An 18,933-nucleotide genomic window follows, 5' to 3' on the forward strand; every position below is an offset into this window, starting at 1 on the left:
TTTTACTTCGTGACTAAACTCATTATTTTTACTTGAAGGTGCATTTATAGCAAAATTGGACCCAAGGGCTGGTAAACTGCCCCAAAAGTATGCAAACGTAATCCAGAATTAGTATGTAAATGCCTCAACTCTGAGCTGCGTTATCTTTCTGAAAAATAAGACGGTCATAGTTGCATTTCCTTGTGAAATTAGACTTTATTACATTGCACAGCTGAAAAAGTCATTTGTTTATAGTATTCTAATAAAAGGAACGAAGGTCTGTAACTTTAAAAAAACGTTAAAATTTCTAACTCGTTCACAAGTGTTGACGTAGGAGTTATTTTGACAGATCTCAGTATCTGCTTTTGTTCTATATATAAATGATGGGAAGTCATTCGAGCGTGCTGAGTGAAAGTCATCGAGTTTCCAGCATTCTGAAAAATAAGTGTGTTTAGTATATTTCAGTGTAATTTTAAATATTTATATGTAAGTACCAAGATGCTTGTCTGAAAGTTCTATAAAACTAAGTGTAACATTGGAAAACAAATCCCTTCAATTATTATTTGTATAATTTATTCTAAAAACATCCTTATGTTCTTGGGTTCTGCAGGGAGCGGCTTAAAATTACCGCTTATTAATAACCTCTTCTTTGAGTTTTTCCGCAAGCGTTTTCCTCTTCTGTAGCAGTCTTTGCTTCTCTTCTGACATCTCCTAAAAACAGAACGAAAAAACCACTGCAACACGGGGCCTGGCTTCCCTGGTAAGTGCCCGACTCCCACCGCCAACCCCTAACCCAGCGCGTGCTGGCTCCTGTGACAGCAGCCGCCGCGTAACGCCCCTTGCAGACCTCAGGCTGCAGCACTTGCTCTCCACAATGACTTAAAAAAAAAAAAAAAAAATTAATTATTCCATTTCTTGAGCAGTGGATCACAGGACGGGGACGACGGGCTCTTCACATCAACCTGCCTTTTCTCCACTGCGCTGCACCCGTCCTTCTCAGAGGACTCTCCCCAAATGCAGCTGGTGCTGCGTAGTTGTTCTGGGAGTTCCCCGATCAACAGTCTTTTAGGCCTGTTCTGAGCCTAATAAAATACTCGGCAACTCTGAAAAAATACCTGAGGCAATAGCTCATCTCTGGTCGTAAGCAGATCTTCTGTAAAGAGGAGTAGGGTGGGTATTTTTGAATTGTTTTTTAAACATAACTGTTACCGCACTGTTTTGTGGGGGTTTTAAGGTCTTCTACAAGTTGCCTCATTTGTCTCGCGAGTTTTCAACCATTTCTTTTCATACACCTGTAGATCAGACCTATTTGTGGCAAACACGGTAAGTCATGTTAACCATAACAATGATTAACAAAAAAAGTTTGGGTTTGGTTTTTTGGTTTTTTCCCTCCCCGATAAAGACCTCTGTTTTGGTAGAGCTTTATCCTGTAATAGGATTCTGTTTTTTTATGGTCGTACTTTCTTTCCCTGGCAGGGAAAGGAACTACTACTTTTTTTTTTCCCCCCAGACTAGATTTCCTGTCATCCCCTTAAATAGCGCCTCCTCTTGCTACGCTCCGTCCTCATCGTGTTGCCGCCATTGCAGCAGGTGACGGATAGAAATCAAGCATTTCTTCATTTGAAATAGGCACAAAGCTCTCAAAAGAACAGAGCAAAGCCGTTGCCTCTGTAAAATAAGACTTTGCAAAAGAAAAATGCTTCTTCCATTTCAGCCAGTAAAAAAACAAAAAAAAAAACAAAAACAAAAAAAAAACCAAAACAAAAAAAACACCAAAAACCAGGGAGTTTAAGGCAGCCCAAACAGCAGGTCACAGATTAGGGGAGAAAACCAGCACTTTAGCCAGTCATAAACTTAATGATGAGGACTTGATGGTACTGAAGCAAAGTAATGCCAACTTAATCACTAGAACTTCTAGCCCATAAGCGTCTGCAAAAACAGCGGCTTGAAAATACTTCCTCTTAGTTCTGCCACTTGGGGTTTTTTATCCTGCTACATTGTTCAGCAACAACATTCACATCTTCACTGAAATCATCTGTGTTTTTTATAAAGTGGTCAGGATAATTAAAACGTTTGAATCCTTCACCTCTTTCGGAGGCGAGTCCTCCTCCTTCTGGTCCGTGTTTGTTGGTAACAGTACGTTATTTCTTGACTCCTTCTTTGCAGCCATCAGCAAATCTCGTTTTTTCTTCAGGTAGTCCTCGCGCTGCTTCAGCTGCTGTTCTTCGAGTTCTGATAAATTCTGGAGATTTTTTTTTTTAATACATTTTGAAATTAATTTTTGGTGTGTATGTTATGTGGGATAAAAGCATTTACATCACGTTTGCCTGCAAAATTACTAGCTGAAAAAAAATCCAAGTTGAAGTTTCAAGCCAGAGCTGCCCACTACGAAATTATGATGGAACAAAGGCTGAATTCTATTCTAAAACTAGAACGATGATCTGAACTTCATGCAAATTAAACTGATGAATACCATTAAAGTGTTTGCATGCTGGGTTAAAAAAAAAAAAATAAAAAACAAACCACACAAACCAAACCAACCCTATCACAATAACAGAAAATATATATTGAAATGTAATACTGTTTTAAATATATATTCTATATGTAATCCTGCCTTTCTGCGTTACAGTTCGATGTTCTTGTTTGTTTGTTTGAAACTTACAGGTGCTTTCATCCCAGCTTTTTGTGCTGTGTTTTCTGAACGTTTTCCAGCTGACTTTTTCTTAGTGTCGTCTCTCCCTTTGGCACCAGGCGGCTGAGGTAAGCTTTCCGTTCCTTTCTGTAACGGGCGCACGGGTTTTAAGTCTTCCCTCGCAGATTTCCCAGATTCCCCTAAACAGCAATTGCACATAGAAAACAATTAGAAAGAATAGAAATGTATCAAACGTAAATTGGTGTTTCTTCCAGCATCTAGATGTCTCTTCTGACGAAATGGGAAATGTAAAAAAAAAAAAAAAAAAAAAATCCCATTTCTCCATTTTTTATTAATAAGACTTGATTTCAAAAAATGCAGATGTTGTATTTACACTGTGAAAGCAAATAATGCTTTCCGTCGCAAGTACTTCTACTGAAATGAACTATAAATTAGTGAAATGCTTGGAATGTATTTCCATATCCCGTGTTCCGACAGTCAGTTCGTCCTGAGGTTGTACTTCCGCGTCTGCCTGGGCGAGCGCAGCAGCCAGCAGCTCCTAAGCTCCACTTCAGCCAACTCCCGGCACAAGTGCCCGGGGTCCGCTGTCAGCCTCAGAGAAAGGAAACGGGGATAGAACATTATTTAAGTGAACTTGTACAGCAGCGGGGGCAAGTGTAGCCCAAGAGGCGCACAGCGTCACGGTGACACGGCGCGGTCACCCCTCTCCAGCGTGAGGGGCTGGGAGTGCCAGAGGGGGTGGCTGGTGGCTGCCAGGGGAGCCACGGGGCAAACAAGGCTCAGGCCACTTCTGGAGTCTTCCACACCCTGCCAGGTCCCTCACCTCGTGCAAGAGAGCAGTCCTGCACGACACCCTCTTCACCTCTTGCTTTTTTTCTTGGACAGATGCTGCCTGTGCTGGCAAAGAAAAGTAACCTGTACCGATTCCAGACGTGCCTCCCCTATCCCTGCAGGTACCGAGGACGGGTTTGCCTTGCATCCTGCTGAACCCCACGCTGTCCCAGACTTCTCTTGACTCAACCTGCAGCTGCTCCCGAGTGCGGTAAGTTGCTGCTCCTACTATACTTCTTTTAAAAATGAAGAGGCTTTTGACTGCTTCAAAATATGCCTGAAAATATCCATATAGATGTGAGAATACGGGTAGCAAAATACAGGTTTTACTGTGTTCAGTCAGTTTGAGTCTATCCAAAATATCCAGGTTTTTATTGAAAGTACGGAAAACAAACCAGGACAGATATGTTAAAAAAAAAAAAAAAAGTCAAGTTGCAGAATTTGCATTTCACTGAAATATGTCTGCTGGAAGTCTTGATGCTCCAAAGAATGCCTTTTTGTGATAAAGAGTTCTTAGAGGCACTGGGAGAGGTCAGAATTAAAACTGCTGGAATAAAATCCTCTCGCTATAGCTGAGAGGGAAGAAAACCCCACGAATCCACACACCGCGTGCCAAATTCCTACGCCATAACCAACGTTGTGATTAAGGAAAGCTACTTACCAGAAAGCAGCTCTTTGAATTGTGTTGTGTGTGTGTGAATGTACACAGCTGCTGTCCGTATCGCAAACACTCGAGCTGGAGATGTCTGTGCCTTAGCGGTACCTGTAGGCTGTGACCAAGGGACCCTCAGTGTCACTTAACCCACGCACCTGAAAATACCCTGGGAAGAGAAGGGGAGGAGGGTGGATGGTGAACGTACAAATAGACAGAGCGTGTCTCAAGGAGTTACGCTTACTGGCACGTAACCTTTTTTTCCTCTGAGAACTCGTCTGTGCGTACATCCACACTGTGGGTGACTAAGCAACGCTCTTTTCCACGCGGACAATTACTTCAGAATCTTCTCAAAACGCGAGCGCCCAGGACCGCTCCGGCAGATGCCCCGTCCTTCTTATCAGCATGATACAGGCAGCTCGGTGCCAACACGGGTGCGGCTCTTGAAGCAGACGCCCTGCAGGTACCCAGAATGGGAAGCGTTCTCCGAGAATGCTGGAAAGGTCACTTGCGCTCCCAGTTGCTGAGCACGACCTTTACTGCAAAAATTCACCCTTAAGACCTCTCTGTAGTGGTCGGAGTACAGGAGGAATGGTTTTGCAAGCTCTAATCTCTAAACTATTTGTAAGGGGCTCACCAACGTGAAATTAAGAAAATTAAGGCAACTACCATTACATTTTACTTCATTACATGGTGGAAAACTCTAAGAGGCCCATAAACTGCAATCTTGGGTCTCAAGGTGAAGGGGAAGTAACAAAAGACAATAAAAAACGCTGTGTATCTGAAGGCAGAGAAAAACTATGGCAGACTTGGAGGGAATGAAAAACAAAGGAAAAAAAGTTCTTCCTTTTCCTGACTATGAGAATGGGTCCGTGCAAGGGCCATGCTGCCAAGGCAGCCGATACTCCCTAGGTCTGGGACTGCTCCCCGTGCTCAGGTTGAGAAGGAGGAGCTCTCCAGTTCCTCCGTAACGCGTGTATTGGAAGCAGGCAATAACAGACCTGTCTGGAGTTGCCGGTCCTCAGTTCTATGTGAGAAAGGGGTCTGGAAGAAGATTCCCAGTGTAGATTCTTCTTGATTTTTGCCACCACTACCCAAAACCACTTTTCCACAAGGTGACAGATACCGTGACGAACTTTCGCAGTCGCCTCTTTGGACAGCTGTGCTGCCACGAGATGCCAGTTCTACAAGGATGAAGATGATTTCCAAGCAGCTGAAACCTTTTGTAGGCCTGCCTCTTCTTTGGCATCTCAAGAGCATGGGAAGGCTCGGCCCTGGCTGAGCAGGCGTTGGACAGCACAGAAGAAGGGCTGCACTCGGTGCCAAGAAGCCTTGGCCCCTGAGCTCCAAGATCTCCCGTCTCTCAAGCACAGGAGTTAAGTTCCGTGGACAGAATGTTTGCTAGGAACATGCCTTTCCCCTGAAACAGGAAAAGAGCCACTGCAGCACAGACATAGTCTAGCGGTGCCATCGCACGGTGGCACAACTATGCAAAAATAAGAGGATGAAAGCAGGCTGGGAGAAGAGAAGAACGCAAGTATACCTGCAGGCCTTCTGCATGCTTCTGAGGGTGGAGGGGAGAGAAGAACAGTTCAAATAAATGTAACAATACCTCAGCAGAAGGACAGAAGGGATAAAGGTGCAGGGGGAGATACTTAAAAGGTCAGTGACACCATTTATTCTCTGAGCGTCCTAATGTGAAAGACACTAACTCAGTTTAAAAGAACAGAGGGTCCTGCAACCACTTCATCTGTTAATGGCCATTGAATGAAAAAGCACAGAGCAAGTATGGCCCAAAGGTACTACCAAGGCTAAAAGTATCCAGCTCCAGTGTCTGTGATATGAAAACTTCCACTGTGAATGCACACAAAGACAAGAACGAGACACAGGAAAAATGTAACCAAAGACAGCGCAGACTATTATTTCCCAAAGTTGGAATTATATTCCTGGAAATTACTTTAGAATATTAAGTTACAATTTTTTCACAAATTTATAAGAAAGCAAATCCCATTGAGATGTAACCTGTTCTTGAATATCACCGCTGCATACCTATATACAGCGAGATGTGTGTACATACATATCTACCTGTGTGTGTGTGCGCGCATGTATACAGACATACACATATATGTGTAGATACGTCTCTCTTCACCTCAGAACTCTCCTGCTCTCCTGAGCAGGTCAGCACTGTTGTGCTTTAGCTGTAACACACGCATACCCAGAGCGCCTCCATCACAAGCAACCGTTCCTTTGTGTCTCCTCCCTATAAAAGCACTGGCTTGATCACGCTCTCCAGTCAGTAGTCACCTACAAAACAGTTCAATTTTCACTACATAACTTGGGTAAAGGTCAAGATTGCTTAAACTGTAAGCTGGTGAGTGTCACAATCCCACTCAACACCAAAAAATATAAAATTGAAAAGATTAAAATGAGTAACAAAAATCTGAACCAAAGGCAAAATGATTCAGTTTGGTGGTCTGACAATTCGTCTTGAATTAATCTTAACAGTTTAAGGTTGGTTCCTTCAGAAATATTTGCTGTCAAGAAATGTTGTACAATTATAAATTAAATCCATAATGGCCACACACAGGGAGAGAAACCGTAACTTAATTAAGTGATTCATAGTTACTTACAGGGAATGTACTGTTTTTAACAGTAACGGCAGCATACGGACAGTAAATTGAAAGACGAAAATGGCTGTTAGACCCCTGTCTTTCTGCTCCGGCTGGAGATGAGTGATCCCACCACTGAACAGCAGAACGACTCAGGCTGGCCGGCAGGTCTGCAGCCCACCTAGCGCGAATACCCTGCTCAAAGCAGGGCTAACTTCACAGCCTTATCCAGCCAAGGTCTTAGAATCTTGTTATGAGCGGACTCTTCAATAATTTGAAAGTAGTATCATATCGCACACTCAGCATTGCACTTTCCCATAAAATTACCTAACGGGAATTTTGGAGTTTCTTCAGAACCATCAGCTCCCTCAGTGGATTCCTTAACTTTCACAGCTTCTTTTGAATCTCCTGGAAAACTGGCAACATCTGGTGATGTAACTTTATCACGTGCCTTAAATTAAGAAGCAAACAAACAAAACCAAGCATTACATTTCCTGGCACTGTACTTCAGGCATTAAACTGTCAACGCAAAGAAAGCTCCAAAAAGAGCTTCCAGTTAAAATCGTGTTGTTTACGCTACATACTGCACGGCCAAAGTCAAGAAAAAGAAACTTCCTATTAGTAAAACAAAACGAGTAGTTTGCTTCTGGCTTATAGTCATAAGTCACTTTTATTTTAGTTCAAAACTTGTTCCCTAATCAACAATCAGAACTTAGAATATCAGGTAAATTGGCATTTTGTTTCCCAGCTACAAATAGATAGATAGATAGATTGATTTTGCCACACGTTGCCTGTGACTTTCAAGGAGACATCTGTCTACCAGAAACATACAATAAGAGAACGAGGAATGTATACCGAAGTTACCACAGAAATGGAGGAATAATCAGCTGAACGGAAACAACGGGTCTGGATCATCTCTGACACTATTGGTTCACTTCTACACTCGTATGGGAAATCTTGACAACGCAACCCACCTCTCAAAATAGTAAAGCCAGCTGGGATTTGCCCAGAAAAAGTCCACGCTGTTCATCAACCGTCTAATTCCTGCCAGAACCCCCCAGCATTCGTCAAAGTATTAAATTATTTTGTACTAAAACATTCTCTAACAAAAATATATTACTGAAAAATAACTACCACCTTCTCTGTCCAAGTAAGCTTGACGTGGGCCTCTGTAATCTGGCTCGTTTATCAACAATATTGATATTTTTGGCTGGCCTATAAAATTTGGATAAACCTGCATCTTAATACAACTTGAATTCCTGAAGTGAGAGACAAAGCTTGAGTTTCCTGCTTGTTTTGTAAGCAATCCAGTAGAACAGGTGACTTGTTTCCTGGAATCTATCATTGTAATATGGGAAAGAAGAGTTTTGTCACCACTTTTCTACAGTGTCAGACACTGGGAGAACGGTTTAATTTGGTAGAATATCCCAGCTGTTCAGGACGTGCACTCAGTAGCATAGCTATCATCTGCACCTATGGTGGGTTTGAACTGGGGAGTAGGATTGGAAATGAAGGGTCCACCTCTTGTAGTAGCTACATTTAGTCTCCAGGTGGTTTCCTTTGTCAGTCAGCCGGAAGCAGCAATGCTTTCTCAATTTCTTAATGACAGAAAAGAATAGAAGAGCAATTCTGCTCCCTTTTGGAAACAGCCCACAATTCCAGCAGTTTTTATATGTTTTCCCAGCGAAGGGGAGGTTTGATTTCCACTGTAGCTGATTTCAATTTCAATTTGTTTCTCAGTTGCTGAATGACTGGCAATTTAGCCAGTCCTTGTTTACCTTCAGTTGCCTTTCTACATGGTTTACTCCGATGGAGACCAAGTGATGGTCTAACCTGGAGAGGATTTCTGGTTCCTGGTGATTAGGTTCTGGCGGTATCGTGCAGACTTAATGAATAACTATACTGTCTACTAAGTGATCCTTAAAATTCCTGAAGGATTATGAATGCTGTAATCTCTAAGAAGCTTATACTTTGAAGTCTCTTTGATGTTGACAATATTAGTAATTCAAATGTTCTCTGGATCTGAAAGGCTGACATCCGTTACCAGGATTTTAGAATTCAGATACCAAAGAGGGAATATGCTTTACCGTAGGAGCTCCACCAAATGACTGATGGTTAATGGTATCACGTACAGCACTAGTGTCAATGATACCATCAAGAAAAACAAACAGCAGAACAGACCTGTCAAAGAGAAGTGCCAGTGAGACCTCCCTGACAGACCTTTTGTTTGCTTAGGATGGTACACATTGCTTAAAGTGACACCCGGGACAGGAATATCAGAGTAGTTCCTAATCATCAGCACAACTCATCTGGAAAGGTAAGACACTCACTTCTTCAGTCCTCTTTCTTTCTTGCTCTATTTCATATTCTTCCTTAGATTTTCTGTAACGCAAAATGTAAGTAAATACTCAAAATCTCTTTAGTAGCAGTGACTTTTAGGTAAATTTAGCACTACTTAAATATTTGAGGGCTATCAAAACAATTACAAGAGAACGCGAATTTGTTAGTATCCAAAATACTCCCGTGACTTAGATGAAAATGCACTCCTAATAAAAATAAGTAATTATGATAAACACACAGAACCCACTGCCCTCAGTCTATCTTTCCCCATGCAAAAATAATTGTGTAAGAATTTCCGGGGCCTATCTATCCCGTGTTTCATTTGTTCATTTAAAGACAGGAAGGGACATATTTCCAGGATACAGAGGGGAAAATAGCATAATTTAATATAACGTGTATGGATTAATCTGCTGTTATTTGTTTAAAATTATGTGTTTATATACCTACAGAAGTTGTATCAATCCTCGCACATCTTCTTAGATCATAGCAACAGTCATTGAACACAACTAAGAATGAAGCTGCAGAAAGGAACGAAGCCTGCTGCAAAAGCAGGAATGGCCTTTCCAAGGCTGTAACATTTTGGGTGCTCCCCGAATGGATTACAGCTAGTGTGCTCCTACTGACCAGAGACATCTAACCCAGGTCTAAGTCTAAGTCTGCCTGGAGATTCAGGGGAGAACGGAAATGATGGGGCTCTTAAAGTTGCACATCATACCCACTCTCTAGCACCACCCATTTCCTCTTAGGTAGGATTTTGACAAGAACATTCATGTCATCCGTCAGAGGAAGGCAGTTTCCTGGAAAAGGCTGGAAGAGGTAGGTCCTACATATGTTTATTTTTTATTTTAAAATAATGGACGGAGTAGGACTGACGCATTTTTTACCTTAGAACCTCCCTCAGTATTTTCATTTCTTCTTGTTCAATTTCACTGAATACATCAGATCCCTCTGTCAAACAGTCGGGCAACACACCTATAAAAAAACATGCCAAAATTTATGCATTACTCTAAAGAAAATTATTTTATACTCCATTTGGCATCATCCTTCAGGTAGAGAGGAGAAAGGAAAAAAAACAAAAAACAAAAAAACACAACCAAAAAAGCACAAGCCATCTAATTCTTCCTCTCTGTAACTGCTTCCAAAAGGATTCAAGATCCTGGGCATCAAGTTGCTGGTAGCAAAAAGGCAAAGGTTTCTGAACTATGAAAGTTTTGACATCTAAGGGTAAAGCATAAGCCATACTCTGCATTGGCCACTATACGGCATTTCCCATACTCGGCAATTCAGCCGTGGCTAACTGAACCATTTTCAAATTGAGCTGTTATATGAAAGTTGAAATTTAAAAATTATTCTCTGAAAAACCATGCATGCAGGAAGAAGAAAAGGCAAAACGGTAAAACTAAAGGCATGGAGGAAAGGAGTGGGTAGATGAAAATCCTTTCAGAAACATCAACAGAGCAAGAGAGTTGGGTGTAAATTAATTTTCTCTTCTTTAAAAGCATGCATGTATTAGCATGATAAAGGCCACAACTTCTGCTTTCTATATGGATTTTTCAGAAGCAATTCTTCAGTGTTGCTTCTGTGCAAAGGAAGCACGGCAGATAGTACAGCATCGTTGCTATGCAAGTAGCGTAATTCAATCTATCAATATTGACGCTGTTGGTGAACTGATATAATTGCTTTAACACTCAAAATTATCACCAAAGTTCTTTTACAAAAAAACTAAGTCAAGTTCACAGAAAAATTTAGACAAACAAAACTGAGAAATCTGTTAATTTAACAAGGACCATAGACAACTGTCACTGAGAATGCAAACCACAGACCAAGTATTGAAATCCTAGTCCCAGTAAAATCAACTGAATGTTCTCCATTAACTTGAACTGGAACTGAACCGGTATGCTATACTCATTTACAAATAGATCATGTAGCCATCAAAGGAACACTCAAGAGATGAAGAGAAGTGGAACCCCACATTTACCACTTCTTACCATTTCTTTCTTTAATGATTCTAATAGCTTGCAATTGCATTTCAATATTTTTCTGTACCATCATCTTTTTAAATAGTCTAAAATCTTCTGCTGCCAACACTGTTTGCAAAATGGCCTGTGGAAGGGAAGATATGCACAAAATTAAAAACCCTAGAGAAATCATAACCATCTCGGTCTGCTTGAAATTATATTAAGATTTAAATCCTGTGGAGTGTGGTTTTAATAATTATATTTAATTCTCCTATCTGTCTGTTCTTGCAAACATACAAGTTGGGTTAAGAGTAAAGAAAAGAATTTGATGGTTTATGTCTTTAGATCAACGTGCCTACGATAACATAATCACAAAAGCTGGAGGGTTTCCCAGTGTGAGTTTACAACTGCAGCTGATTTGACTTCCTGAACACACGCACAAGCTTGAGTGAGGAATGAGCGCTCTGAAGAAGCTTCTTACACATCTAGGAGGAGATTTGTCAACAAAGCCCAGTTTAAACTGGCAGCAGAAGCTCCCACTCCTCTGCCCAATATTCCTGAGACAACTCTGAAAGCTATCTTGGAGCAGGTGAAAGGCTGCATAACTAGCGATTATACTGCTTTTTTTTATAAAATCGGAGGAAAACATCTTTTATTTTATGGAATATGTCTATTGTTTTAATCTTCATGTTTGTCTGCTACTGTGAACGGACTGAAGACTAACATAAAGCTGACAAACGGAGCTTAGAGGTGTGTGTTAGAAAATGCAAAGCATAGAAGATGCATCTCAAAAGGTGTCTGACACCACACAAGTATCTGTCATTATTTCCAAGACGCACATTTTTCTGGTTACAGTTCATAATATAAACAAACACATTTATGTTTTAGACAATTACAGTTTTAACAAAAAAACTTTTCAAAGTTTCATCTCCACCCTGCTATATTAGTGAAAACATAAAGCTAAAAATTAAATCTATATGTTCCTAAACAAAGGAAAATTTACCTGTGAAGTATGTGTCTTTGCAAGAGGAGATGAAAAAGCTTCTTGAAATTTCTCTTCATTAATTCCAACTTCTTTAAGACAGTCTTCTAATAATTTTTCAACCTGTACGGACATATAAACGTTACTTTTTAAGAGGTTTATCCTTAAGAATCATATGATTTTTTTCATAATTGTGTATTCTTTTCTGCTGACGTATTTTTTAAATTCAAAGGAAAATCATTGCAACAGTATAACTTATTTTTATGATATATCAGGCTTTACTTACTTTCATGAACTGTTCAAAATAAGCATTTTTATTGCTAAATTTGATTACTACTTAATTTAGCTTCTCCAATTTCCAAGAATCCTCACTTCTCTACCTTTTCCCCAGACTCCTGGCCAGTACGGCTCACCCTTGTTTGCCCTGTAGGTAAAAGGCTTTTTGCCAGTCTGTGTGCCTGAAACCCTTCAGGGTCAGAGCAAAAATAGATGTTGGTCTGTATTTATTCAACTGATGCTTTTTAACATCAAGTACTACCAAGCCTTGTTACAAAAAAAATATTTCAGAAATCTGTGTGTATTAGTTTATAAGTATTTTAAGCATGCCCAAAAAATCTCCTGTAGTTTTTTCTAACTGAAAGTTAATTCAAAAAATTTACCAGACTCGTTAGTGAACAAAATACAAGTTATACACATCCTCAGACATCATGCTGTTTGTCATTTTAACTTGACAGAAAATACGAGGAGATATTAATTTTAACGAAAAATATGTAACAGCATCGAGACGAGACTGTGTTAAAAGCTTCTTTTCTATGTATCTGGTGTTTAAGCATACAAATGCATGAGACAACTATGACTCAAAGGTTTTCTAAATAACGCTTATAACAGGCAAGATTAGAAAATTCTAAATAACACAATAGAAGTTCATCTAGATACTACTTTAACATTTTAAATTATATTTCTTTGAATTCTACCACAAATAGCAAATAATGCTCACCAGAGCTTGGTACTCCTGATAAATTTCTGTATAAGACAACTTGCTTTCTTCTTCATCATCAAAAACTGTAAAAAAAAAAAAAAAAAACCAAAAAACAACCCCCCCCCCCCCATTTTGGAGTTAGCGTTTAAGGACTAGCACATTAAATACACACCACAAATTAACTTATGTCTTAAAGAGAAAGATTAAGCTTTACACGGTGATATATTTAATCACATGAAAACACAGGCCACGATTGATAATAATGCATTTTTCCACGCATTCAGGCTGAGTATGTACTTCTTGTAATTTAGTGTAATTAAATTTCATAATTTAATACTGGGAAAAAGTATCTTCATAACAGAAGCAGATTTCTAAGCAAGTTGAGGATTCAGCGGATACATACACTAAAAAGTAAGATTTAATATAACAACTACCATATGAACTTGTGTGATGTTGTTCTAAGATGGCAGATGACAGGCATAAAGCAGGAAATTTCTCTCTCTCTCCATGTATTCACGTGGAGGATGTATTAATGACTTAAACCTAATTTTTTAAAATGCCATCCATTTAGCAAGAAGCCACGGTGACGCAGGAAAATGAGACCTTGGCTGCATAAAAACAGACAACCCCGAAGAGGAAATCTGGTGCAGGTAAGTTTTTTGGTTTTTTTAATTATATCTATCCTGATTCTGACAAAATGGGCATCTGTATAGTATCGGCCATATGAATCATATTCCTATAAGTTGGCATTAAGAACTCTTGACTGGAAATACCAGGCTAACGATCTCTACACTACACAAGAGAGGGAAGAGGCAGAAAATAAGAGAAACCGAAAACTTGGGGCTTGGGGGTTCTAATTTACATTTTTATCATGTCAACAATGAACAGAGGTAATGTAAAACCTAACAATTAAAGCAGAGACTTAGAAACAAGACTTCCTCAATCCCCATGAAGATTGGCCACTATATGCTGGACAAGTCACTCCCCACGTGCATCCTTTGAAGTCATTTGAAGAATGAGAATTCTGCTTAAACTGGTGAACGAGTGTGATTTATTCTTCATACAAATATGACATCCCCGATGGAAGATGGTACCGATGCACACAGAATTAGTATAACTTTCACACAAACTGAGAGTGACTTTTAGAAAGCATAATTTCCCAGCTGTGACAGCCCTGAGGCGCTGAACCTTCATAAGGTGTGACGCAGGAGTCTGTTCCTAAAACAGACAGTACTTGCACCACTTGCTAACAACTTACAGCAATGCAATGATAGAAATCTAATCAAACAGTTCAGGCTCTCTAAATAAGCAAGGGAAACTTTTAAGTGACATAATATGGAAAAACAACATTTGCTTTTGTTTCATTTTTGCACAAGGGAATGTGCAATGAAGGGATTTTAATGAAGGGATTCTAAAAAAAAAGAAAAAGAAAAGAAAAGCCTCAAAAATATCTAGGAATAAATTCAAATGGTAGAAAAAGTACTATAAATCTTACTCTAAAAAAACTCAGCTCCTACGGCGACCATCATATTACCAATCCCAAGAGGGTGAAGAGACTTAACTGCCTCTATTGCCTTCTGCATCTCCTGGAGGACTGTCCTGCAGTTGTCTCTTGCAGACCCCAACCTTTGTCTTATCTCTTCCCTTCTACCTCCTACTGTTCCTTCCTGCCCTCGGCACCCAAAGGAGGGGTGACACGGGGATGTTACTCCTCAGTCAGCATCCATGCCAGCAGCTAACCTCACACTGCCAAAGGGATGCTTCCAAGTCCTCCTCCTCCTCTTCCCCCACAGCTGCGGGACAACATGGCAAGCGGAGGGGAAAGCGGGCGCAAACCGTGCTCTGTTCTCAGGCCCTGCACACAAAAGGGATGACGTTAAGTGCCAAGTAAAGCAAGCTGCGGTCAGCATCTCCTCACAGTTAAGTGGCATTAGGGAGTACTTTGAATGGAGACCTTGGATTTTCTCGAGTCAGGGCTCCTAAATAACGTAGTCATTATTTTCCTTAAGATTTTGGCACAGAGTCTTTGGTCGCCCAACAGGAACAAAGATCTGAAGAACCACCGTATCACGATAAGCCAGGGGACCCAGATATCCTGGGAGACAAACTCATAATTTCCCTGTTAAAATTGAAAAGTCTTCGCTAGGACGCCTCAAATGGGATGAGAGTTAAGTCAAGTTTGAGTTCTCCCTGCTAGATTGAGCCACTGACTCATTTCACACCTTGGGCAAAAGCCGGTAAGCAAACCTTCTTCTCTTTCTCTCCCCAGTCCTCACTGCCTGCCAGGAGGGAAGCTGGATCTGTTTATTTCTTTTGTACCTTGTCTTTATCTTCTGGCGCTCAGAACTATTATCAAGCTTATCTATGTCCAAATTATGTTGCAGTTAATACCTGGGAACATCTGAATAAAACTGAAAAGCCCTCTCGCCTTAAATACACGCCCACGGGTTTAATTTCAGTTTCACAGCCACGTAAAAGGGAATTAGTCAAGCCATGAGAAATGAATCGAGTCCTCAGAAAGAGGGAAGAGAGAGAGAGAAAGCAAACCATTATCAACAGATAGAAAACTATTACAATCGTTTGTAAATTGAAGTGCAAGGACTTGAGCTAAATAACTACAGTTCCAAAATAAATACATACCAGTTACCAAAACTCAGACTCTGTTTTTAAGGAATCACAAATTATTGTCAGTTAATCAAAATGTTGCTAATTTGCTTGTTCAACCTGAAGACTAAATGTTTTGAGAATTGAAAGAATTCTGTCCTAACAAAATATCTCAGTTAAAAAAAAGAAAAAAAAAAAACAAACAAACAAACAGCAATGGGATCAGTACAGTATATTTATAGAAAGGAAAAGCAAACAGATATTGGCAACTAAAACTTCAGATTTCTTTAACTGTGCTTCTTAGCAACCTTGGCATTGCAGTAACACTTCTTTAGTCTTTTCTTTTTTCTCAATAGCTTCTGAGAGTTGTCCAACAGCACTCCATAGCACAAATGATACCCTGGAATATCATTTACTGTAAAGGATTTCTCTACGTTGTTCCTCCAGTTTCCTATGTGGAAACAAACCAGCAGGAAGCAACCATTATATAAGGCTGCCTCACACTACATGGAAATTTACAGAGGTTCCATAAATCTTCTTACTGCCAGTAAATTCCCCTCAACCTTCTAAAGAGAGATCATTGCTGCAGAGAGGGATAATCAATTCCCCCGATCCCTAAACCTAGACCCTTTGCATGATAATCACAATGCTTGACCGACCTCAAGTTTAGGCAGACTTCTCGAGAGGAGATTTTTACCCCGGTTTTCTCAATTGCTTTCTAGCTGTAAAGACCCACTTTGCCCTTCCCATTTCACAGTGTACCAGGGAAAGGTGTATGTAGGCATAGTGGTCTTGCCTCGTGCAAAGCTTGGGAAAGGCAGAAATGATGCAGGATAACTGAGAAGCAGCTTGTTTAGAAGCTGTGATATGAATCAGAGCTGCATCTGTTTCACCAACTATGAAATAAAAATTCGTAACGGACCCTAACAAGAATGACTGCACAGCAAAAGCCACAGCGGGGCCCACCGAGGCCAACCATTGCAGAAGCTGTTCCGGAGCCCACAGCAGGATGGAGGGGAGGAAGGAGTAAGTGCAAGCAGGTAGAATACTTTAACAGTAAGAACCATTCTACTTTGAGCTTGATGTTAGTAAGTGCCTAGAAATAAAATGTATTTGGAACCATTAGTTCCCTGACTTCGGTATTCTAAAGTTAAAATTATTAACGCGTCCCACATCCTGTCAGGTGATACTAAAGGAACGGATCTTATTCATAGTAGCCATAGATAGTTATCCTAAATTAGTCTATGGCAACACGCTTTAACACTTCTCACGAGTGAATGTCTGCAGGCTGGGTAGGATCACACGCTGTTTTTTCCAACAATCACAAAAGAAAGCCTCCTTTTTTCTAAAGGACTTAGGCAATGCTCTCAGCCTTGCCCAAATTGTAATTATTTTGCTACTGTAAGGATCCAGGTACTCTTTGGCAGCAGAAAATTTGTTCTGTAAGTAGCAGAACTAATTTAGGTAAACTTCTGTTGCAGAAAGTCAATTTCCTTCTTTCCTCACTACATACATACACTTATGTGGCTCTCCTTGGGCACCTTCACGTAGAGCTACAGGTCTATCCCAATCGTCCCCCCCGCACTGGCTGTGCTTCCAGTTCACCCAGGCCGTTCCCCAAATTATTCCACGATTCCCTAAACTCTTTCCTGAGGACAAGAAAAAGGAAGTTTAACTAGAGTTGCTTCTGAGCTAAACTCGTGCACAGGGCCGCCTACAAAACATAACTGATAACCACTGACTTTTTAGTGCTATCATTTTTTGAGAGGTTCTAACTTAGGGTTTCTGATCCCGTAACTGCCGATGTTCACAAAGTTGCAGGAATTTAACTTTGGGCCTTCTACTCTTCTGTTCTGCTGGCCTGACAGCCATTTTAAGCGTACTGTCCATCTTCCTGGGGAAAAACATCCAGCTACTGAAAAGTATTAAAGGCCTTCAACTTCTTTCTAGCCGCGCCGGGGTATTAGCGCAGCAGAACGAAGAACTCGCTCGGGTGTCATACAGTAAGCTCATGCCATAATCCCCTGTACGAGCTAATAAGCGCAAATTGCCGCATCCCGAGAAACGCCTCGCTCAGGGGAGACCGGCTTTCCGAGGGCGAGGCCCCCCCTCCCGCACCACGGCCGTGCAGGGCTTGCCCAGCCCTCAGCCGGGTCACGCTCGCACGGGGCCTGCGGGGGCCGCCGCCAACACCGGGCCCGATGTGCCCAAGGCCCGCGGAGGTGGCGGGGCCCGGCGTGTCCCCCCGCCCCGGGAGCCTGCCGGCGCCCGCAGCCCCGTCCCGTCCCGTCCCGCCGGCGGTGGGCTGAGGCGGGTGGAGCCCCCGCCGCGGCCTGAGGGGAGGCCCTGCCCGGCCCGGCGGTGCCGCTCACCCTCGCACTTCTGCTCCATGAACTCCAGGATGGGGCAGGACCAGGCGGGCCCCCGCAGGAACCCGGCGATGGTGTCCACCACCCACTCCACGTCGCTCTCCTCCTCCTCCGCCGCCATGGCCGCGGCCGCCGCCGCCGCCTCAGGCACGGACGGCGCGCCCGGCCCGTCGCTATGGCGACCGGCGTCACGGGGCGGGGCCGCGCGCCCGGCCCCGCCCCGCCCATCGCTGCTTTGCGGCGGGTGACGGAAAAGAGCGTTTTACCCCCGTTGGAGCGCGCGCGGGGCGTGCCTTTTGCTAGGCGGCGCGTGAGGGGGCGCGCGGCGCCGGTGGGCGGCGCGGGCGCTCGTCCTGCGGGCCGGCGGCTGCGGGCGCGTTCCCGCGCGCCCCCGACGGGGACGTCGTGTCCGCCGCTGCCCTCCCCCGCCCTCCCCCGCCGCCCCGCTGGAAGGCTGGAAAAGTCTGTCCTGACGCTTAAACGTGTTTCCCTCCTCGTGCCGGAGGGCTGCTGGCTTTACTTGTGTGTGTGCTGCTGGTAAATTAAAAAAAAAACACAAACCAAATAACTCTTTCTCCGCTTTTAACCCTGCCCTGGCTCGAGGGTTTTCCACGCAGGCGAGAACGAGTGGTAGAGCGGCCGTCCCGTGGGTCACCTCCAGCTCCATCCCTGTTCTCGCTCGGGAAAAACTCTCGTAGACGTTAATGAAACTTCACCTGCGTGCAGATCCCGTGCTGCGCGTAGGCTCGTTCATTTTCATCTCGGAGGTAACAGTTCCGCGCTCTCTTCGCTGCAGAGAAGCACCTGACCAGCTGTGCTTAACCTCATCGTTTTGATAAGATACCGCGCTGGAAAGCCCTCGGTGTCCCGTCTGGGGGTCACTCTGGTCCCTCACGCGGTTGGTACTGCCCTTCTCCCAGCCGCCGCGCGCTCCGTGCAGGGATCGCTGGTCTGATGTGGAACAACGACCTCAGGTC

At 42.5% G+C, this 18,933-nt stretch overlaps 1 protein-coding gene across 3 annotated transcripts; it reads right to left on the bottom strand.

Annotated features, from left to right (window-relative positions):
* Positions 1–175: 175 nt before the first annotated feature.
* CFAP36 (cilia and flagella associated protein 36) lies at positions 176–18,266 on the bottom strand. 3 transcript variants are annotated; one of them, XR_012585934.1, is made up of 11 exons: positions 17,960–18,170; positions 13,002–13,066; positions 12,026–12,127; positions 11,053–11,167; positions 9,949–10,036; positions 9,055–9,106; positions 7,052–7,175; positions 2,642–2,811; positions 2,066–2,221; positions 1,095–1,284; positions 176–690 (listed from the first exon to the last, which is right to left on the bottom strand). XR_012585934.1 is itself a non-coding variant. In XM_074578566.1 (11 exons), exons 1-11 carry the CDS (start codon positions 18,075–18,077, stop codon positions 552–554), a joined length of 1,167 nt encoding a protein of 388 aa, XP_074434667.1. In that variant the 5' UTR covers positions 18,078–18,170; the 3' UTR covers positions 176–551. The 3 variants fall into 3 exon arrangements, 2 of the variants coding, with proteins under 2 accessions (XP_074434667.1, XP_074434668.1); XM_074578566.1 differs by having other exon boundaries at positions 1,095–1,132; XM_074578567.1 differs by lacking the exon at positions 1,095–1,284 and having other exon boundaries at positions 17,960–18,266.
* Between the last annotated feature and the right edge of the window lie 667 nt (positions 18,267–18,933).

Source organism: Larus michahellis, chromosome 3 (assembly GCF_964199755.1).
Source record: "Larus michahellis chromosome 3, bLarMic1.1, whole genome shotgun sequence".
In the NCBI taxonomy this organism is placed as follows: domain Eukaryota; kingdom Metazoa; phylum Chordata; class Aves; order Charadriiformes; family Laridae; genus Larus; species Larus michahellis.

Coding starts and splice junctions, on each gene's coding strand:
- CFAP36 (XM_074578566.1), bottom strand. CDS start 18,077: ATGGCGGCGGAGGAGGAGGAGAGCGACGTGGAGTGGGTGGTGGACACC. Junction 11,168..12,025: donor CAAAGACACATACTTCACAG/GTAAATTTTCCT, acceptor TCCCTTCCACAG/GCCATTTTGCAAACAGTGTT. Junction 9,107..9,948: donor ATACTGAGGGAGGTTCTAAG/GTAAAAAATGCG, acceptor TTTGCGTTACAG/AAAATCTAAGGAAGAATATG.